General features: G+C 38.4%; 2 protein-coding genes across 3 annotated transcripts; one reads left to right on the top strand and one right to left on the bottom strand.

Annotated features, from left to right (window-relative positions):
• Nucleotides 1–2,620: 2,620 nt before the first annotated feature.
• LOC121507361 (NCK-interacting protein with SH3 domain-like) lies at nt 2,621–17,147 on the bottom strand. Of its 2 annotated transcripts, XM_041783654.1 has the most exons (13): nt 16,810–17,147; nt 15,864–15,976; nt 15,569–15,779; nt 12,675–12,750; nt 11,961–12,484; nt 9,660–9,830; nt 8,722–8,808; nt 8,272–8,410; nt 8,109–8,189; nt 7,706–7,834; nt 7,428–7,517; nt 7,167–7,339; nt 2,621–4,282 (listed from the first exon to the last, which is right to left on the bottom strand). In XM_041783654.1, the coding sequence occupies exons 1-13, from the start codon at nt 16,978–16,980 to the stop codon at nt 4,058–4,060; spliced, it is 2,190 nt and encodes a 729-aa protein (XP_041639588.1). In that variant the 5' UTR covers nt 16,981–17,147; the 3' UTR covers nt 2,621–4,057. The 2 variants fall into 2 exon arrangements, with proteins under 2 accessions (XP_041639588.1, XP_041639589.1); XM_041783655.1 differs by lacking the exons at nt 15,864–15,976; nt 16,810–17,147 and having other exon boundaries at nt 12,659–12,750; nt 15,569–15,773.
• A 1,167-nt stretch (nt 17,148–18,314) lies between these two features.
• Nucleotides 18,315–22,129, top strand: ndufaf3 (NADH:ubiquinone oxidoreductase complex assembly factor). The gene is made up of 5 exons (XM_041783263.1): nt 18,315–18,446; nt 20,559–20,754; nt 20,918–20,984; nt 21,130–21,230; nt 21,329–22,129. Exons 1-5 carry the CDS (start codon nt 18,361–18,363, stop codon nt 21,434–21,436), a joined length of 558 nt encoding a protein of 185 aa, XP_041639197.1. The 5' UTR covers nt 18,315–18,360; the 3' UTR covers nt 21,437–22,129.
• Nucleotides 22,130–22,791: the final 662 nt, after the last annotated feature.

The raw sequence follows: 22,791 nt of genomic DNA on the forward strand, positions 1-22,791 counted from the left end.
GGCAGTGAATGGGCAGAGTTCCCCATCATGACCTTTAGTAGAGTATAGGGATGTGTTAGTAGGGTTTTGGATGTTACCTATTGTACAGTCGTCCCTGGTGGTATTCTTTTGCCTATGTTTTTGGTGGATTGTTGTTGTTTTTTTAGTACACATTTGCACCATGAGTGGAGGTGCCACAGAGTAAGGGTTGCTGTCTGTCACTTTAGCTGTTTCTAGATTATACATGCATATTCTTAATCAGTATTCATTGCCTTGCTATGAGGTTGATTCTCTGTTTTTGTTCTTGTTGGAGGAGACCCACAGATTTTTAAGAGTTACTGCAGCTCTGCCATATAGTAAAATATTTAAGTTTCAGTGTAGTTTAACTATACGTTTAACTGTAATAGAGACACTTTTAAAGTGTTGAATTTAACTCTAAATGAGTTACACTGACACTGAATTTTGTAGTATATTTAACCCTATAGTAGTGGTTTGAATCTACCTGAACAACGTGGTTGGAGATTTCTTCTGTTGTTGTTTTTGACCAATAAGGAAGGATCATATTTTACTGTCCATCTCAGCAGGGGCTCAGTACTTACACTGAATACTTTTTACTTTAACTTGAGTAGATTAATAGTCCAGTACTTTTACTTTCACCTTTGCTTAAGTGCATTTTCACCAGAGTAACTGTACTTTAACTTGAGGACAACTGTGTATTTTATCCACCTCTGCTGTCTATTAAATTAAATTCAGGTTTGAGAGACTATGAATTTGATTATCTAATATTGTTGTAAATTCTTTTTGTACTTTAATTTACACAAACACTTCCTATGTGTAACAATATTTTGCTTATCTATCACACTAAAATAAAAAAAACAGCTCATACTGCTTGTAAGTCTCAATTTCATGACCTCAGCTATAAAGTAAATGAGTAAATGAGTAAAAAATTTAAGTAAACTCAGTGTCTCATAACTTAAAAAAAAAAACAAAATAAAACTTAAAGGATAAAATGAGGTAAGAAGGAACCCAAAGTGTTAGAAAGAAAACATTTAAACATAAAACTTAAAGGTGAGTGTGTAATACATTCCTGTAGCATTTAGCAGAACAAGTTTGACTAAATGGAAAATAATTTTATAAGTAGCCCTATGCAGAAGAGTGTCGTATCACATGACTATATAAAATTGTTTTATTATTTGTTCCCTTCTGTGGTGCTGTAGAAACATGCAAAACTCCAAGATGGCAGAGTCCATACAGGGGACTCTTGACATGTATGAATAAAAGGCTTATTCTAAGATAAAATAATTGCAGATAAAAAAAAACATTTGCATATATATCCAGGTGATTAAAAACTAGAGAGACCTGCTTAGAAATATTAAGTTCCATTTTAAACAAGTTTGCCTGGCTAAATGCTAAATATTAGGCAGCGACAGGAATACAAATATAAATTTAAAAAAAGGTAGGAAAACTAAACTGCCTGGCCAAAAAAAAAGTGCCACTGAAAAAAGGTCACACACTCTAATATTTCGTTGGACCGCCTTTAGCTTTGATTACAGCACACATTCGCTGTGGCATTGTTTCGATAAGCTTCTGCAGTGTCACAAGATTTATTTCCATCCAGTGTTGGATTAATTTTTCATCAAGATCTTGTATTGATGATGGAAGAGTCTGACCACTGCGCAAAGCCTTCTCCAGCACATCCCAAAGGTTCTCAATGGGGTTAAGGTCTGGACTCTGTGGTAGCCAATCCATGTGTAAAATTATTATGTCTCATGCACCCTCAACCACTCTTTCCCAATTTGATCCCGATGAATCCTGGCATTGTCATCTTGGAATATGTCCATGCCATTAGGGAAGAAAAAATCCATTGATGGAATAACCTGGTCATTCAGTATATTCAGGTAGTCAGCTGACCTCATTCTTCGGGCACATAATCTTGCTGAACCTAGACCTGAGCAACTGCAGCAACCCCAGATCATGGCACTGCCCCCACAGGTTTGTACAGTAGGCACTAGGCATGATGGGTGCATCACTTCACCTGCCTCTCTTCTTACCCTGATACGCCCATCACTCTGGAACAGGGTAAATCTGGACTCATCAGACCACATGACCTTCTTCCATTCCTCCAGAGTCCAACCTTTAAGCTCCCTAGCAAACTGGAGCCTTTTTTGCATGCCAATGATTTGACCCTTCTTAAACAGACTAACATCTTTTCCACGACCACAGGATGTGTCTTTCGACATGGTTGTTTAAGAAATGAGAAGTTACTCATTGCACCAGCTGGGGTTAAATAACTTGTTGCCAGCTGAAAGATAATCGCCCATGCAGTAATTATCCAATAGGAGGCTCATACCTATTTGCTTAGTTAAATCCAGGTGGCGACTTTTTTTTTTTTGGCCAGGCAGTGTAATATGATAGAGAAAGTGAGAACAGTATGGGAACACTGAGTAAAACTATCAATTTCAATTAAAGTAATGACAAACTACTCTTACTGCAGTTAGTTCAGTGTCTTGCTTACATTCACAATCAAAAGAGAGAGAAGAATATGACATGAAATATCTGTTTAAAAATGTTCTCAAATTCAAGTTTTACTATGTCTTAAACCTCTACATCCTCTCAGAAACCAATCTGACCATTTCCACTGTTAAAATATAGCTTTATTAGTTCTGTTGGAGCACAGTTGCAGCACTTTTGTAGACAATGTTAATCATAGCAAGAAGAGACACTCACCTCTCTCACACATACTGTAAACAAATTATCAATGTATGAATATTCAGACATTAACTCAAAATCAAAAACACTTCTTTTGAGTTGTGTCTACCTTCTTAGAAACATGTTTCCAGACGGAGGAGCCATGCCAGGGACAATAAAAGGTAAGCCAAAGTTTAAAATGGGAAACAACAATAACCACCACACAGTAAGGGAGAAATAAGGAAGTGTGTTGTATTTAAACCACAAGGAGATAAAAGAAACGTTCTGCACCCCGCCTTCCTTGAGTTTCAGTAAGAGCATCTGTTGATTAAAGAAACACTTGTAAGTATCTTTTTTGTATAGTAAATGCAGAAGACTTTGAACTCAAGGAACCTGCAGCTCACATCTGCTAATACTCTGCGTATTACAGCAAGATTACAAGCTTTTATTAAGCCTTAGTGCAGCACAGTTAAGATTGAAGATGAATGCAGCATATGGACAAAAACCCTCCAGTGTTACAGACATGAATCTGTAAACAGTCATTGAGTTCTGATGCTTGAGGTGATGCTTGCATATGTAAGTGCAGAGCGATTGCCTTTAAGTGTTTGAAAAGCAGAAGAGAGATGAAAGTACCAGATTGAGTGATTGCAGACAGAGCTACAGGAAAAACTTGATATGTAGCAGCAATTCATCAGTTAATTATGATAAAAGATGAGTTGTGAGAATGTGCTTTTTTTCCTCCATATTTCACTTGATTTTATTCTAACACTAATGAATGATTAGATGAAGGACAAAGGAAATTCAGGTTATTCTATCTATTAAGAAAATAATGCTTTTGGTAACACACAGTAATTTGGTCCCATTTACAGGGAAGCACATAAAGGTTCAAAGTAATCTCAGAGCAGTTCAACCTATGGCACTAATATCTGTGACTTAACTTAAAACCTGTCCTTTCATTCAAAATATTTGAATTTGTCCTATTTTTCTACAAATAAAGTTTCCTTGGTGTTATTTTGTTCAGAAAATGTTTAGTTTTGGTTACTGTTACTTAAAACCCATAATACTAAGTACCTACAATACTCCATGCATGATTTTTAACATTATTATTGCTCGGAATTTATTGTTGGGTAACTTATTTTGGCTTTTTAATCCTCAATAATGACTAAACTTCACAGCTTTTTGCATTTTTCTCCCTTGTAAAAAATAAACCTCCTACCACAAAAATAGCAAGAATGCTGCAGCCCCAGAAGAGTCCAACAAAGAATCGAGAAAAACTGGCACAGAAAACAGGGCGTCCAATCAAACCAAAGTTCCTCTTCTTCAAGCTTTATTGTACCTCCCTGCAGTGGACAGGAGCAGACTACAGTGTGTCAGCTTGATACTGATATGGTTAGTTGTGGTTCTCACAGATCTGTGGGAACTCCTTGTAGATCTGCTGCACAATTAGCTTATCCATCTGCTTCGCTGTAGCGCTTCCGTCCTCCTCTCCTGGATCTTCTTCCTCTCTGAGGATCCGTTGCAGCGCTCCCTGCAGATCAGACAGACGGTGCTGGTGTTCCAGGTAGTCTGTTGAGCGTATTATGGAGTGCATGAGGGACAGGTACTCCATTCGCAGCTTAAGAGGGAGAGGGAAAGAGATTATAATCAGACAAGGAGGCAAACTGTTGATAAGTCATTAAAACACTTGATCAACATTTGGAGGAATACACTTTCTACCATAAAGACAGCGGCCATTTCCCTCTCATGTCCTAGGAAGCATAGACTATAAGAGCACTGACTAATTCTCACTGATGTCAGCCATTTGTCTCTGAAGATACATGTTGAAGCCCTTCAGTGGAATTGCTGTCTCAGCTTAAATTTTGATGGATTAAACAACGGGCACAAAGGTCAGGTCGAGGCTGGCCTCAAGCCTCCAGGCAAACAGCTACAACACATTTGTCTCTGAGTCAACTTAGTCTGCCCCTACTTATGCAAATTTATGCACAACTATCATCCATCATATAATCCAACAGATTAAAAAATCAATTATTGACCGGTTTCTATCAATAGAAAAGCAACATATCTCAAAATAAATACATGTTTGTGCCAGGCTGTAAACATGTTTATTTCTGCTGATGAACATTTCAACATTATGTCTTTGATTGGCTTTTGATGTAAGTCTCAAGTGGACAAAAGAGGAACAGCAGTTTCCTACACTTGTGTTGAAAACAAAGCCATTTTTGAAAAAATGTAATTGTTAGTACCTTTCTCTTTTAATGGTTTTATCTTCTTTATTGCTTTTCCTCTCTATACCTTTGTGATTATATGTATTAAATTTATTTCCTCTACATTTATAATGCTTATTTTATTTTGAGTTTTTTTTTCTCCTTAATTTACATTCTATTTTTTTGTTATTCTTCTTTTCTCATCACATTTTACTGTCTTTTATTGTTTTTCTCTCTTTTTGTTTCACTTTTAATTACTCACATCTTCTAAAAACATTTTCCTCTAGGTCTCCACCTATGTAGCTTGTTCCTGTGGAGCCTGGTTTCTATGTTTTTATGTTACCTATGATGATGTCTACAGCGTCTTAGTTTGCACACATAGTATCTTAGGATGTCTGTGCTCTAATGATGCCCTCTTATATCTTAGTTTGCAATGTATCTCTCAGGATGGCTGGGATCTTGATATCTCATGATATTGCAAACTATTTGGATTCTGCTGATGTTCAGTGTCGTTTCTGTTGCCTTCTGTTTGGGTTTTGTTGCATTGTTCTCCTGTTTGCCTCTGCACATGTCAAAGCACTTTGTAAACCCTTGTTTTTAAAAGTGTTACATTAATAAGTTATCATTATTATTATTATTATTATTATCATTATTATTATTTTCTAGTCTAGAGACTGGCACTCACTGGGAGGCTTAAACACTATTATAAAGGTCTGTTGCTGGATTCCAGCTCAAATTAATTAAAAATAATAGTTTATTGACATTTGTTTTCATTTATTGTATTTAAAGGAAAAGCATCACATCTTATAGTAAAACACACATCCTGACAACAGGTGAGCTTCCTTTAGACAAAAGCTAATGCTAGCAGTTCAGAGCTACCATACCTCAGATGAAATTTACTTCAGCTATCAGGTCACTTATTTGTTCCAAGCTAACATTATGTTACCCATGAATTTAAGGTTATAGGAGGTTAGTAATGAAATACTTGAGTCATCTATTTGAGATAACATTATATTAGCCAGGACTTTCAGCTAAGACTAGGTTAGCTAGGAAGAATTTAATTTATTTATCTGAAGCTGACAACAGGTTAGCCAGGATAAAAGCTAACACTGGGTTAGCTGGGAAGTACTCCAGTTATTTATTTCAAATTGACATGGTTGCCAGGATTAGGGCTAATATTAGGTTAGTTAGGTAGTACTGTGGTTATTCATTGGAGCTAATATTATGTTTGCAAGGAGTTTATCAGGTTAGCTGGGAGGTACTTCAGTTGTTTATTTGAAGCTAAAATATGTTAGCCAGGATTTAAACCAACATTAGGTAAGCGAGGAAATTTTCCATTACAGAACTGCTGTAAACTGCCGGTACAACGAATTTCCAGTTTTAGATTTAGAGGTAACATATCACCTCATTTGCATAGGTTATGTAGCTGATTTGTGAATTTAACTTTAGCTTGAGCTATGTTAGCTACATAGCTCTATCATCTACAGCTTACAGAGCTACATAAGCTATGCTTGCTGTGTAAGAGTGTTTTAATGGAGGATGAGCTTTCTTCCTGTTTGTAATCAGCTTTTGCAGGTCATGATTTTAACTTTTGGTGTCCCTACTTTTACCTTGACACTTACCCTAACCCATAATGGAAGTTTAATTCAATTTTATTTTGAAAGTTTAAGCATGTATTTCCAATATACACAGTCTCAGATGAGCAGTCTGTGAGAGTGGCTGTCAGAGATGAATGGTCTGTAGCCAGACCCGTCTCAGTACTTTAACTACCTTGGTTATTTATTTGAAGCTAACATAATGCAAGCTGGAAGTACTCATTTGTACCAAACTAAAATTATGTTAGCTTGGACTTTAGAGTAGCTTTGCATTAACAAATAAGTACTTTTATTAGTTGTTACTACTTCAAATGACTTGTATAATAGAAAGGAATTTGCCTTTTCTTTTTGTATCATGACAAACATACCAAATAGTCCTACTGGCTTTTCAGATACTGCTCTCTTATTGTATTATATTATGATGAGCGACTGGACGCTAGCATAAATAGACAATCATAGCCAGTGGATTATCCAATGTTGTTTTCATTTGCAATATGGTCAGATTTTACTATTTGTTGTCATTAAGGTCCCAGATCGATTTGGAAGAGGATGATTGATGGCAATGTTAAAAAACAAAATGTAAATCTTACAGACTAACAACCAGGATCACAGCTAGCAGTACAACAATCACCTCATATGATCTTGATACCAGCTTAAGCCTGAAAACAATCAGAAGTTGGATGGTACATTCAGGTCTTACCTTGTCTCCAGGTGAAAGGTCAGAAATTTGTCGGACAGCGATGTCAATCATCACCCTCATGTCAGTACTGTAGAAGATATCAGCAGTCTCTCTGCTGGCAAAAACATCCTGCAGGAACTTGAGTACAGAGTGCGGAGCAGGCGGGGTGTGTTTGAACATACAAACCGGGTCGTCTGGAGAGGAGGTGGACAAAAAGTGAGCGATGAAATCAGTGGACAGAAAGAGTCAAAATCAGAAACATTGCAAATGTTGGTATTTTACCCCCTCTATTAAGAAGCAACAGCACTTTCTCTGAAAGGATCTTGACATTTTTCTTCTTCAGTTCCTGCATGATAACATTGCTGCTGGGTGCTGCAGACACAGACATAAAATAATCTTTTAGCAAGACAATAGAAGCTCTTTTCGTAGATCACCAAACATCAGGATGCGACATTTCTTAACATGGAAGGAAAACAGCTATCACTGGCATTATTTATGCTTGTGTGCTTCCTGTTACAACAATCAAAATTCTTGATGAATATAGGGATGGTTGTCCTTACTTGTATGGTGCAAGTTGAAGGACAACAGGAGGTTTAGGAAGATGTCAGGGAGTTGCTCTGTGGGATCGGAGGGAAGCCCATCCTCCACCACATCCAGCAGAAACTGAACAAAGTCTGCATTCAAGTGTTCTGAAAAAAAGGTAGGGGAAGGATTATGTTTAATAAAGAAGACTTAATCCTAGTAATACATCTTTTAGTGCAAGTATGCCAAAGTTTAAGATCAGTTCAAGTATGAAAAACTGTTTTATAATCAATTCAAGTTAAGAAATAGCATTGCCATGGAGCCAATCAAGGCTTTTTTATCACTGTTAAAAATAATCTACACCAAAGATTTTCTATAAAGACGTGAAATGTCCATTCTTTAACAGTTTGTAATATACTATTATCTTTATATATGACCTACCATAGTGATGATATGGCACCTGTTCGCCCATTGAGAAGATCATTGTAAGTACCAAAGCGGTGTAGCACATTTTCTGGTGTTCTAAGAAAAGTAAAACAATATGAAGTACAATGTTAAGTTTAATAAGTGCAATATAAATAACAAACTTAGTAAAGAAAGTCACCTTGTATGTCAGTTTGCAGATCTCTGGCCAGCTCCATGGGAAGGATGGAGTTGAGGAAGGTGGAGATGAGGGCAGCATCCAGACTGCACATGGCACCGAACACTTTGAGCAGCAGCAGCCTAAGAGACACTCGATGTTCCTGCAGAGGCACCCAGTTACAACATGTAAATACTAACTACAATGAACATCATCAACATGCAGGTTTGACTTTCACTGAGTCAATCCAGTCTTAATACTGTAGGAAAAATATCAAGCATAGTATTATTCAACAACTATGTGATTGAGCAACATTTAAAAGGGTCATTTATTAGAAACAAACTCCATAAAGATTGATCAAAATCACTTTTCCATGATATAATATGACTTAATACTGTTTTTTTCTATAAATGAACTGGCCTGTAGTTCAAAGTGCATTGAAAAAAATAATTTCCTTATTATCATTTGCCTTACCATCTGATAATATGAAACTAGCGACATCACATTTTCACTGTGGTCAGCTTTGCACATCCTCTTACACACCTCTGGATCAGCATCAGTCTGAGAACAAGAGAAAAAGAAAAACGCTTATAGTCATAACCAATGGTCTAATAACACCAAAGCTATGCAGCTTTATAATCTGTTGTGGTCCCTGAACACACCACAGGATTATAGACCCCATAAAAATAAAACTCATCAGGACATCCCAGCCCTGATCTGACTTCTGGTTGGGACAAACTGCCAACAAAGAACATTTGGCAGCTTTAAGAGTTGACAGATCCAGTCTTTGACCACACTGTTGGATTTGTAAAGTCGCCTGAGCCACTCTGATCCTATCAAACATGTCTGGAATTTACAGCATGACATCTGGACGGGTCTAGTGGACACATCACTGACTAAGCCCAAATACAAACTTTAAATATTACAAGAATAAGAAAAGCTTCTCCTTAAACATTCTTTACTATGAATATATAAAACATAAAACTCATGTTAGACCAGAAGAGCTCTTTCATTTTTACTACCCCATTTTTTGCCATTTCTTTCTTCAACTGTTAAAAACATTGCAGCTTTTGGTTCAAAAAGAGCTAAATTTAAAGCTCTGATATACAGTTTGATGTGTCCCAAAATAAGTTGTGACTTTGTCGACCTTCATTGAGAAAATAACAGGTCCTGTAGCCTTTTCTATATAAGAAATGTTGCAGGGGAGAAAGGTCAAACAATTTTGAAGTGAAAGTTTATTTATATAGCACAATCAAAATGACTACAGTTGCCTAAAGGGTTGTAAAAGCTTAAAATACATAAAGACTGGTTAAACTGAACTATAAGAGCACAATGGATAATGGTCAGATAGTTGTGTAATAATAATATCAAGGTGTCAAGTTTAACTTGAATTAAAAGTGAATACATCATACCAGTATTTTCAGCAGCTCCTCCAGGTAACAGGCGATCAGAGCGTGGTCTTCGTGTAACGCCCAGCTCCTCTGCTGGGAGTCGTCACGGTGACGGGCGAGGTCGCCAAAGATCACCTCCAGCCTTTGTTCATCGTGACAAACCTGACCCTGCGGCAGCGCTGCACTCAAATCCTACAAGGACATAAAACATCATTATAGTCCTGTTCAAGCTGGCAGCAGTCCAGAGAAAAAAATATTTATGTGGAAATTTTCATAGCGATCATTTTCATAAAATCAAAAATATCTGAATGTACTAAACACAATGACATAGAACAGTCGCAGGCTTCTTTAACCTTGCATGAATTATTTTTCTAAGGCAAAGCATCAACAGTTAGCCAGATTACAACTACCGCCCACAGTGTGATACACCAAATATACTAGCAAAGAGTTGCTAATCTACACAGCCAGAGAATACAGAAGAAAATGCGTTTTTTCTAGAAATGCCTTGTTTGAATGGGAATTTGTCGAGTCCAGTATTTGCTCTACCCATACCTCTACCCTGATTGGTTAGCTGCTAAATGCTTCACCATACGAGCAGACAGGCCAGTGGCTAACTTAGATTTTCTGCTTTTTCGGTCTAGGCCATTTATTCATTTAATCAACTTGGCCATCTTGTCTCTTGACAGCTTTACAACTCTGAAAAGAGGTGTTGAAAAGTCTTAAAGGGGGGAAAAATAAAGACCACTTTAATCCATCAAATAGCTAACATTATAGGTAAAAGATGCAAGCAAACTTGGACTTCAAAGATGGGGGACAAATCAATATTGTTTCTTGACTTGAAAAGATCTTTTTCAAATTTTGAGTGATAATTGTATCCATTAACAACATAACAGTTATTTATCAATGAGACTTTAAAGGACAATGCTGGTGCATGTGGCCTGTTCAAAGTGGGACATTTATGCCTGCTACACCTTGTCTGCAATAGGTAACGCACTGAAGTGGGTGGGGAGGGGCATTGTAACATCAAAGCTAGTGGGACAGTGCTCTGATTTTGTACATGCCCGGGATTCTGTGTATGTGAAGCTCCAACTTTGTGTTTATAACCAATGCCCCTCCTCATTTCATATTGCCATAAGGCAGTGTTTCCCAACCATTTGCCCTTGGAGCTCCCCCTACATGTACCTAAGAAAAGTGGCGCCCCCCTCCCCGAAAGAAAAAGTGACACACTGCCGCCTAAAATCAACAGATTTCAACTGTTTCACTGGAAAAAACTTTAACAGGCCTATGCATGCTTTTTTTTAACCAAAAGACATTTGTATAAACAACTTAATACCTGCTTTATCACGGTTTTAGTCAATATTTGCAAATCTAATTTTGGCAGCCTCAGCAGACAAAGCCTCGCGCCCCCCTAAGATCTTTGGTGCCTCCCTAGGGGGTCCCGGACCCAGGTTGGGAACCAGTGCCATAAGGTACTGTGTCAAACTACACAATGGAAAACCATTTTTGCACTGCTGCAGATTGCATGTTTCAGTACAAAGGCATAAGTGAAACTTCGATGCAACGTTGCTGCAGGTAGTAATCTGTAAATGGCTTGTGGTTGTGTGCAAACAGTATGTGTTAAAAATATATATACATTTTAAGACCAACAAAACTACAGTAAATTCAGAAAGTATTCAGACCCCCTTTGCTTTTTCTATTTTGTTATGTTGTAGCTTGATGCTGCAGTCATTTCGATGCATTTTTATACCCATTAATTTACTCTCAGTACCCCATCACAACAAAGTGACACCAGAATGTTTTTGGCTGTAGCATTGGGCTGCGACATAACAAAATTGAAAAAAAGTGAAGGGGGTCTGAATACTTTCTGAATGCACTGTAAGTTTCTAACATTTTAGTTTTTCTTCTCTGTATTATGTTTAGTATTTAATGGAGCGCACAGTAATCAGGCCTTCTGCTTAGATGAGCAGGGCCGCAGTGTGCACAGGTGCCACCACGTAAATAAAGACTGGAGCCAGAGGCTTTCAGCAACTACTGCTGGCGTTACATAACGCTCTACCCTCCATCAACAGCCTTACACCAGGAAGAAGAAGAAACAGAAATGCATGCCAGGAGAGAATCAGCAGTTAATTTTCAGTTCAGTTTGACACTGTAAAGCTTGCCTTCACAGGAAATGAGTGAGTGATACTATGTTAGCTGTCCTCTTGGAGAAATGTCAGCTAAATGCAGACCGAGCTGAAACTCTAAACGACATCGGCATTCTCCTTTAGGCTGGCACAGCTCCAGGATGCTGAATCCACATGGAGTAAGGTAAACATATCTGACCTTGCTCTCCACCAGGGAGACGAGGACCTGCTCCAGGGCAGAGGAGGCCTGAGGTAAAGCAGTCTGCAAGTGGCCCACCACCACGCCCACGGCTACACGTGACAGCTCGTAGCTCAGGCTCGTGTTCTTCCGTACCAGCTCGATCAGCTCGGCCCCAATGGTCATGGGAATTGGCTCAGAGGTAGTGGGGCTGCCAGGAGGGCTTTCAGCAACAGAAGGGGGGGCAACTGGCCATTCATTTTCCGGCTGGTCCTCCACAGCGGGTTGGGAGGGAGGCTGTGGAGCCAGGCTTTTCTTTGCAGGAGCTGGCTGAGGAGAGGAATCAGAGGGCACGTCTAGAGGCAGTGCCGAGGGCTTCACACGGGATGGCACAGGAGGAGGAGGGGTGCTGGACACACTGGGCAAACTGACATCAGAAGAAACCAGGGAATGGGAGGAGCCAGACTCTGTAGTGGTGGTGCTGATTGAGAGAGAGGGAGCGGGGGACGGAGGGAGAGAAGACACTCTGGAGGGGGGCTCTGGCTCTAAGAAAGAGAGAGAGAGAGAGAGAGAGAGCTCCAGTTACAGAGAGGAGAGAGAGGAGGATGACCTGACTAAGAATAGAGTGTTTGTGAGGTGCAAAGCTGCAGCAGATAGCATCAGCAGCAAAAACACTAAACTGTGATAAAAACGTTGAACCTTTCAGTAAAGCCATAAACCTTGCTGAGCTCCCACCTGCACGTCGGCTGTTTCGCTGTTTCTCAGGAGGAGGGGGTGTGATAGGGGCCGCACGCCGAGGCTGAGGAGGCACCTTCAGGTCAAAACAGAGGAGGAGGCAAGCATTTAAATCTTCATGAGAGAGCATACTGATTATATTTTTGTATATCTAGACCACTGCATTGGTTTTCACCTTCCTTTAACTTTTTCATGCATTCATTGAAAAAAATGCAGTGGTCTAGATATACAATGCAGATTTAAAAAAACTTTATTGGGGTTGTTTGAAATGGTCCATAAATTGAAGTGTGTGTGAGTGTATTTTCTCTTTAAATGTTATTCCATATCTATTTTTGAATCAAGCTGCTTAAATGTCTGGTGTTCCAATGCAAACATCTTAATTGCAACGATGAGAAACTATGCACCATGATACCTTTCCATACTGTAAAATGCCATTTTATTACATCTATTTATCATTCTTTCACTCCCAGTCACTGCACCACAGCCTTATTTGTGTCTGGAAATAGAGAACCAGTGTTAATATTGGCAGCTTTTTATAGTTAGGTCTCAGTCTTTAGCGTAAAAAGACTCACTTTTAGTTGCATTTTAGACATTTTTAAACTCTATAGTTTTGCCTAGTTTCAGTCGGCAAAAACACAAAAATATTCCAGTCCAGTATTACTCAAAACTCTTTTTACAAAACATTTTAGTCCTTACTATTGGAGTCAGAACATTTGATCTCTTTGAACAAAATTAATAAGCCAATTTGTGACAATAATAGAAATAGTAATCAGTCATATTTATGCACAATCAGTATTTCAATTCATCTAAAATTCATTAAGGCTAATGCAAGGTGGAGAAATATCATGGATCTTGATTGTTCAACAGCCCAGCACAAACATTTTAGTCTCCTTAACCAAAACTAAACACTCATTAGAGTTTTATCACCAAAGATCTGTTTACAGCTAATCTGTGTCTCGTCTTCCTCACCAAAAAAAAAGGGAGTCCTCTTGACACTTGTAGTCATAGTTTTAGTCTTTGGCCACAACTGTTAATCGTTGAATTCAAGCGTTTCAATCAGATCTGTTGTCACAGGTGTATAAAATCGTGCTCCTAGCCATGCAGTCTCCATTTGCAAACATTTTTGATACAAGATGGGTCGTTCTGAAGAGCTCGGTGACTTCAAGCCTGGAATTGTGATGGATGTCACCTTTACAATGAGACTGTGAAATTTTGTCCCTGCTGGATACTCCATAGTCAACCGTTAGTGATATTATTAGAAAGTAGGGGTGTGACGAGACGCTTATCTCATGAGACGAGATGAGACGAGACAAGATTTTACACTTTTTTTTATCATTATTTTGGAAAAAAATATATGAGTGGAAAATATGTCCTTTATACGGCTGAAAGTCATAATTGCAAAGCATTCAGGTCTATTCAGAAATATTTAAACTAACTCCTCTTGTACTGAATAGGCTATCAGTGCTTACACACAGTTTATCTTGCCTAACTCTGACTCAAACTGTACATTTTAATGCTCTTCAAATCAGACCTTTCATTTCATCAGTCTGCCACATCTTTATTTTACTGCACTATGCACTCATTGCTTCAATAATAACAATAATTAAGCATTTATTGTCTTTTATTATCGTTTTGTGGTCTGTTTCTTTGATAGACAGTGAGAAGAGAAGACGACTGACAAGGCAGCGACTGAATCAAAGTTAGAAAGTCACAAATAGCCACACTATCAGCAAGTCTGCGCGCATACACAAACTCATGGAGACTGCACAGGTTTCCAGCAGCAGTATTTAATCATTTCGAAAGGTTACGATGAACTTATTATGCATTTGCGGATCATGTATGGCCCCGAGTAGCGCTCACGGAGGAGGGGCAATGGAGCATGATATTAATTGGTCACTGATCAGCTCTGTTTCTTCATTAGCTGTCAAACCAACAATTTTAAATTGTCCAGGGAATCTTTGTGATCTTTTACAACTTCCAGCTAGGTATTGTTTTCTGTCAGGAGAGCTGCTGCTCCTGATGTCTGGGCAATATTGATCTTGCGAGATAATTTTCAACTTAACAAGATATCTTGTGACGTTTTGATCTCGTCACAACCCTATTAGAAAGTGGAAGCGTTTAAGAACAACCTTAACATTCTGTTTTTTGGAGACAAACTAGCACATACATTTTTCTACCGTTTATCCTTATTCTAAGATACTACAGTTGCCACTACAGAGATTTTGTTTTATTGACTTATTTGTCTTAAGTTAATTTTCATTGTTTTATGTCAAATATATGATTTATTGTTGCTGCTGTAGATATGATAGGGATTTTTAAGCGTGTTTCATTCAAATCCCTTTACAAAGCTGTTAATTGCTATTTGTTTTATAAAATCATCATTCATGATACATGGCGAAAAAATGTAAAGTAGAAGAGCACTTCACAGCACTGAGAAAAAAGGATGTGAAAGTGTTTTGCATTACTATTTTGATCTTCATGTTTTGCATCTGTGATGGAATCAAACAATCATTATGTTTTTTTAGGTTTTTTGTTTTTTTTTATTTTACTTCTTCTTTCTATCATGCTGTTTTTGTTTCTTTAATTATTATTTTCTTTTGCAGCAAGGAAAATCTAACAGTTGTATGATGTTACACACTCTGTGAATGTTTCGATGTAAAAAATGAAAGGAATAATATTGTAAATCATAAAAAGTGCTGCTCATATATGTATACATAAATACGGTTGGTAGATTTGTTGTGTTACAGGTTCATTAATGAGTCATAACTGCAAACCATGCAAATTGTATGGATATTGCACCATCCAAGATTAAAGATAGACTTGTTTTTGAAGAGAAGATCAAGAAAGAGACCATCCTGAATATTTGAATCATGGGAAATATGTGGGTGTAATACCTGGTAAAAGCCCTGTTCTCCCTGCATATTGTCCATGCTTCCTGATAGTGGCACGCCCCCCTGTCGCCCATAATCTCGGTTAAGACCGTTGGGTGGAGGAGGAGTCTGACTGAGAGATATTTCACTGCTGGAAGATGGGATGCCTTGTTTGTGACTTGCAGACGAGGAACTCCGTCGTGACAGAGTCTCCTTTCTGTGATGGATCAACTTTCTACAACAAAGAGGAATGTGGAGAATTATATGCAGCACAGCTGCAGAACATTTTCTCGATGTCATGATCTGCTTTTGTACTCACTGAAGAACATCTCTCTGCTCCAGATTGTATTTGCCTCCATTTTTTAAGGCCACATTATGGATTCCTTCGATAGCTCTGTCTATGGACTGCAGCACCTCGTCCTGCTCTGGAGCCTGGGACAAAAACAGACACAAAAAAGAAAAACTGAAGTGATTAAATATTGATTAAAATAATGATTAAACTTTAAAGAAAACAGATCTGCTGCTTGAGGACGTGTGACTCCAGGCAGGATCAAACTGGGGCAGTCATCTAATAAAAAATAAAAGCTTCTCAACCACAGGTGCTTTACATTCAGGCTCATTCAACATCAACAACCAATGTCGTTAGAAACAAGAGGGAGCATTCCTCTCCTGCTGCTGTGTGTGAGCCTGTGTTTCACTAAATACATGCTGTGACTAGTTCACTGTAGACCTGGGTGGCTAGAAAATCCTCACTGTGGAGTACATGAGGGTGTGACTGAGAGAGAATCTGGGCAGAAGAAAGTAGCAACTACTTTAACGCTGACAGTTGGAGTAGATTTTTGATAATGAAACACTGAGTAGCCACAGGAAGACATGTAATTAATCTGATTATAAACAATAGCTGTCCTTGACTCTGTCCTGTCTCACACCCTATCCTGTATCTTCCTGTCATACCCCATCCTCCCCTGTCCCATCCCCTCTCTGTCGCAGCGAACAGCCGCAGTGCAGGAGGCCAAGTCCCCAATGATGCAAACCATGCAAATAATTAATGTTTTGATTCAGCAAACCTGCATCTTCCTTCCTGCCAGTAATCAAGAGCCAGCTTCAGCACGGCCTGCCCTACAGCACGTACAGTACAACAGAAACACGGGACCCGTCTGTGACGATCCCATCACTGTTAACGCGCATTCACCAAATTTCACTTCATCCCAGTGCGTTCTTGTATTCGCTAAGACAAATTAATAAACTAAGAAATGTGTGTTTACCTGTATTTTTTCGATGTATGAGGATGGGATGTAGCCGGTTTCCCCCGAACTGCATCGGGAGCCCAGCCACCAGTGTTTGTTGCTCCTCTCCAGGATTAGGAAGCTTTCTCCGGCTGCGAAGTGCAGCGAGTTGGGCTCCGCGGATCGGAAAGCGTACAGAGACCGGTACATACTTTATCAATACTTTAACGCGCCAAAACGAGGCAGAAATACTCTGATAACGTGTCCAAAGATGGGGAGTGTCCGAGGGGAGAAATCTGTTCAGTCAGACGTGATTTAAAGAGCCTATGAAGGCATGGCCCCGGCGGAACGCTGCTGTGTATTTACAACGTAGCTGAGAACTGATCATCTGACCTGGGACTGTTTCACTGAGCACCGCGGGGGGGCGCTGTTACCGCATGGACACGCCCACCAGACATTTTAATCAAACTCAGAGCGAGTTTACAAGGTAAACACAATGCACTTTTAAAACACTTTTAAAAGGGTTCTTGCCTTTTCATTTGGTCAGTTTAAAGATGATGTTTGAGTACAACTCAAGATCTAAAATTATAATTGTGTGAAGTCTTCAATCAGATCAGACCATGTTACTCTCTACAGGCACTGATGTACAAGTATGCTGCTGTCAAAGGCTGAAACTAAGGATATTCTGTCCTTAATTTCATTTTAGTTAGTTTTGTCAACACAATAACGTTTTGGTAAGTTTTTTTGTAAAGCTTAGTTTTTATGTAGTTGCCGTTAACTAAACGATTTTTTACATTTTAGTTTTGGTTATTTTGTCATTTTTGGGTAACTGTAATAACCTTGGTTCTTTGGTTTATTTTTTTGACTGTTAATTGACCGTATAATGTGAGCATAAACAACTAGTAACTATAATAAATCATGTTAACAATTTAAAAGTGTGCAACACAATATTCTGACAAAGTGAACTGTTATTATCATTATTGGCATCCATCCAGAGGACTTTTAGGTTGTGATTTGTCCTCAGATATCCCATCTAGATTTTCATGAAGGTTTCCATCCCTCAGTTATGTAGATTTAATGCAATTAAAATTTTAAATCAAATAAAGTTATAGGGAACACAGCTTTTGTTGATATTAATAGTTTATCTAGAAGACTTTACATTTTTGTGCTGTTTTATAATGACCCTTATTGATCTTTAAATATGCATAGGTATTGTAAATCTGATGATACTGGTTATATTTTTTAAACTGTAATTAATTACTGGTTCAGTTGTTTTAGTTTGAGAAATACATGTCAGTTACACTCACATTTGCACGAGCAACCTCAAGTGTCAAACATCCATTATGTAAGAAAGGGCAATTTTTTCATGTTTTTACCATCAACGAAATAATGTTTGAAGTTATAACTCGTACTCTTTTTTAATCTAGTTTTTTTTTTTTTTAACTCTATGAGGACCATAGACAGAATAAGGATGCGTTTTCTACAATCCATCGATTATGCGTTACACAACTCCGGAAACGGAGAGCTGGTGTTACAGAGAAATGTGTCCCCCTTGTCTGCCCCGGGCGGAGTGAGTTTCGTCCTACCATCATGGCCAGTTCACTGTGCGCCAGATATCTCCTTCAGAGATCAACACATGGATTCATCTTCTCTAGGACATTACCTGCTTTCTTGAGGTAAGGCAGTTTTGAATTGCAACATCTCTATTTTTTTTAATTGAAAATTTAAAGTCATTGCGGTGATATAACTGGACTGTCACTCATCCTCCCTTCATTTAGGCACGAGGACCTTTTAATGTCATTTATCGTACTGAAAGAACGCAGTGACAGTGTTTTGAGCTGTATATTGTCAAGCATCATCAAGTAATCTATAATTCACAGTCATAATTTGTGAGGACTTACGCTGTGCATAGCATTATATCAGTATAGTACTATTATGTCCTGCTGCAATTTTCAGATGGCAGAAGTTGAAATAGGCTACTTATTTGACTTGAAATCTTTGTCAAAATAACAGTTTGATTTATCTATTTTTTTTTCATTTAACAGCTGCAGAGATTTTTTGCTCACATGTCATTCATACTGATGATGTCATTCATACTGATTCATGCATCATGTTATGGTGTGTGTGTGTGTGTGTGTGTGGGGGGGGGGGGGGGGTTAGATTAATTTCCCAAGTTGTTCAGATACGTTTTGTTTTCTATTTAAGGGTTTAGTTAAGTGCACAAAGACCAGTGTTTTCAGAATGACACACATTATCATTATATATTTTGTAGTCAAAGGTCGTGAAAGAAAGAAATAGTGAAACAAATGGCTGCAGCCCAAGACTAAAACATAAACATCAATAGAAAGCAGGATGCCATTATGATCAAATCACTGTTTTCAGCAGTTGGACTGGAATATAAAAACCAGGAATGTAATATAAAATTAGTATTTACAGATTGAGCATTTTTCATTGTACAAATATGTTAATTAATAACCACGGAAAATAGTGCATTACAAAATTATTATAAACAAAAATTATTGAAGAACAAATAAAGGTTAAGGTAAAGGGAAATACTGCAAAAATATTGATTTATTGAGTATAAGAAAACTGACTGTGCAGTAATGTCAAAATAAAAGCTAAAATGCCAACAAAAGTTGCCTTCTGGAATAATATCACTAAAAAGCAGGATGAATTTATTTACTTAAGTGATGAAAGCATTGTCTTAAATAAATAAAAAGAAAATGAATAAATAAAATAAGGAAATAAAAAGGAGCAGTACTACTTAATACTTAAAATGTTGTAGCAAAAGTGAATAAACAAAACATAAATGGGATGGGATAAAAAAATACTGTTTATTCAAAATAAATAAACAATAATGCTTTTAAAATTAAGGTATCCCTTTTTGTTGACACACAAACATTTGATTTATTTACAAATTTACAAATCTTACACTCTGCACTCTGAAAATGGCTTTACTTTAACTTTATAATTAGCAGGACACTGCAAATTTTGGGTATAACTTTCTAATTCAAGGTCTGTCAGCTTTAGATGCCAATTTAAGTAGAATTGCAACAATTTTCTCTTAAATTTCCATCCTTTTAATGATTTCAAGAATTTTGCTGATTAATACATACAGTAAGTTTGAGTTTTTGTTGTGTTGTTTGGTTGAAGAACAACATCTTTCCAATCAAATTATTCCAGGAGCTTCTTTTTATAATTTGATTTTATCATCATTAGTATTAATATTGCTTTACTTGTACGTAGACTTCTGTTGGGAAGAATTATTTGTCTTGCTTGCCTGTGAAAAGCCTCTGTGGCTCTATCTGGTGGAGTCAGTCATTATACTTTAAACACCATCTCAAATGTTGTCACCTCAAAGGACCAACGCTGTGTTACATTAAAACTTTACAAGCAGAAAATTGACTAGAAACTGCATCCTAACTGAAGACTGTTGAACTTGAGGGAAGTGGGACAACAACAGGTTAAATGTACTGCAGACAAACAGAAATGCTTGTTACTTGGCCGCCTCCTCTTTGTAGAAAGAGGCCTAAAGCTTTTGGCCCTAAGCCTTGTTAGGAGGTTGGCAGATGATTTTTGGCTTTTAACTGAGCCACATGGCAGAGTGCTGATGGTTTTATATGAAAGGACAGCAATGGAGAGACAATTAATACATAATTACAGAGACTGATTCAGGCCCTTAAGCGCTCTTTGCATTTTTAATGCTCACAGAAGTGAATACAAATTATTATTCCCGTGTACTTAACTTGGTGGTGGTTGAAACCTATTTATTCTGTGCACTGTTCCAGCCCGTTTCTGTCTCGTGCACATCGATTGGGTCCCAGTGATGATGAAATGTACCAGCGCACCACAGTGTCTGTCATGCAGAAGGAGCAGGGTGGTGGCCTCATGATTCACAGTTACAGCGCTCATGGATTCAACATAGATGGCAACAGAGTGTATGGGCCGTGTGCGGTGTTGCCTCCAGCTATCCTCCAGTGGAATGTGAGATCAACACACAAACTACCACCGTAGCCTGTAGTTTGTTCTGTGATAAACAGCACAGTTTTAGATTAATAAACAGTTACCTCTGAGAGTTTCTGTGGATTTAAATCTTTCCCTCTCTTGCTCTCTATCTCTCTCTGTCTGTCTCATGCGCCCTCTGCAGGTTGGAAGTCACAAAGACATCACAGAAGAAAGCGTCTCACTTTTTCACATGCTTGAACCAAGAATAGGTAAAAATAAAAGCACACAGACATAGAAATCGATGATAAACGGTGGACAGCACACACTGCAAAGTATTTGTTACACTGCTAATTTATAGCAACTAAAAAAATATTTCCTAATACATGTGGTTTGGCATATTTCTTGTCTCTGCAGAGATTCTCATACTGGGGACAGGTGCAAGGGTTGAACGGATTAACCCGGCTGTCCTGGCCCTGCTCAAGAAGAAAGGCATCGCGGTTGAGGTGCAAGACACGGTGAATAAATTTTCCCTTTAAGTGCATAATATGTCTTTGGCAGCATGAAAGCTGCCCTGGTTGACCTCTCTGTTTTCTTCATTTTTGCTTTTTCGCAGCCAAACGCATGTGCAACCTTCAACTTCCTGACCAGTGAGCGAAGGGTTGCAGCGGCAGGTCTGATCCCGCCACCGGTCAGCACAGCACTAGAAGTGACACAGAAATAAGTGTTGGGATATCATCAGGAACCGGGACTGGTTTCTGCTGATGGAGGTCAGAGGCTCATGACCGGTCTCAACCCTGTGGGATTTTACTTCTTCACAAAGCTTCCACAAAAACAAACCTTCAACTCTGGAAAAAGCATTCAATCATTCAGGTTACAGCTCTTATTCTTTAAGATTAGGGGGCTAAAACTGCTGTTACTTAGGGATCTGGACACTGATCTGATTAGGGAAATTAGCAGCGGTATCATGAACCAGGGATGTTTACCGATTAGTTTTCATTGAAGGCAGACTGCCCAAAACAACTTAAAATAAGACACAAAGTGAATAGCAACAGTCATGTTAATTGTGAATTTGTCCACTGTGCTAACTCAAAGACAGTGTTATTTTACAGTGTGATGGCGTATTTGTTCTTAGGTTTGGAGCACTGTGAATGCAGACTAGTGGAGACCTGACAAGGGTGCTTCAGTATGGTATGGAGCAGCTGCCCTAGTGTGTGTCTGTGCCCTGACTTTGTTGTATAAGTACAAATTTGCACAGATTTTCAGATGAGTGAGGAGGGACCTTTATGAAGAGGAAGGAGACTGTTATAAAGTGTATAGAAATACTGTATTAAGATGTGTAAATTATGTATTTGAAAGCTTTAAATACTGACAAATATGTCTTGCAGTTTATGTATAATAAATATAATGACACCTGTATGGACTATTTGTTATCTTTAACAATGCAGTGAAGATACTCTATGCAAAGAAGAAGATGAAATTATATAAGAATGTACATTTTCATGTGTGGATACATCTTCCAGCCTTTTGCCTGAGGTGTTGCTGCTGACTGTCCTTAATGTGGTTAAGCCTCTTTATTCTGTGCGTCTGTCTGTCAGCCTCCTGCAGCGTTGCCACCAACAAGCTGCCTGTGCAGCACATGACATAATTCACAGGCTTTGTCCTTCTAATACATAAGCCTTCATAGATAAGAGAGGCCACAAATCCTCTGCACATCATCTCTAATCATCTGCCTCTGTGCTGCATGACCAGCATCAGTGTGAACGTTTGTCCTTCCCATGCAGAGGACCTTCACCTTTATCCACATGCTGAAAAAGAGTTGTAGACTCCAACAGGTCAAGAGGCATTTTAACATCTACAATGTGAAAGGCAATTTGACCGTCATTATGATGTCACCCAATATTAACAATGAAAGCTGTAACGTGTGTGGCACAAATGTATTGATAAATTCAGAGTTTCTCATGACAAAAAAACTGCAAACACAGAGGAAAGGAACTTGCAATGAACTTACAGAATTTCACATCTCTACACAGTTAACACTCTCAGCATCACAGCTGTGAAGTAGCATAGTCATCCACA

Source organism: Cheilinus undulatus, linkage group 3 (genome assembly GCF_018320785.1).
Source record: "Cheilinus undulatus linkage group 3, ASM1832078v1, whole genome shotgun sequence".
NCBI classification, from domain to species: Eukaryota; Metazoa; Chordata; class Actinopteri; order Labriformes; family Labridae; genus Cheilinus; species Cheilinus undulatus.

What these genes read in the sequence shown, in the direction of transcription:
- LOC121507361 (XM_041783654.1), bottom strand. Translation starts at nt 16,980, where the DNA reads ATGTACCGGTCTCTGTACGCTTTCCGATCCGCGGAGCCCAACTCGCTG. An exon ending in GAGAACAGGGCTTTTACCAG is followed by an intron (nt 12,751 to 15,568) that starts GTATTACACCCA and finishes TTTGACCTGAAG; the next exon opens with GTGCCTCCTCAGCCTCGGCG. An exon ending in AGGAGCTGCTGAAAATACTG is followed by an intron (nt 8,809 to 9,659) that starts GTATGATGTATT and finishes TCTTGTTCTCAG; the next exon opens with ACTGATGCTGATCCAGAGGT.
- ndufaf3 (XM_041783263.1), top strand. Translation starts at nt 18,361, where the DNA reads ATGGCCAGTTCACTGTGCGCCAGATATCTCCTTCAGAGATCAACACAT. An exon ending in CAGCTATCCTCCAGTGGAAT is followed by an intron (nt 20,755 to 20,917) that starts GTGAGATCAACA and finishes CGCCCTCTGCAG; the next exon opens with GTTGGAAGTCACAAAGACAT. An exon ending in CGGTTGAGGTGCAAGACACG is followed by an intron (nt 21,231 to 21,328) that starts GTGAATAAATTT and finishes GCTTTTTCGCAG; the next exon opens with CCAAACGCATGTGCAACCTT.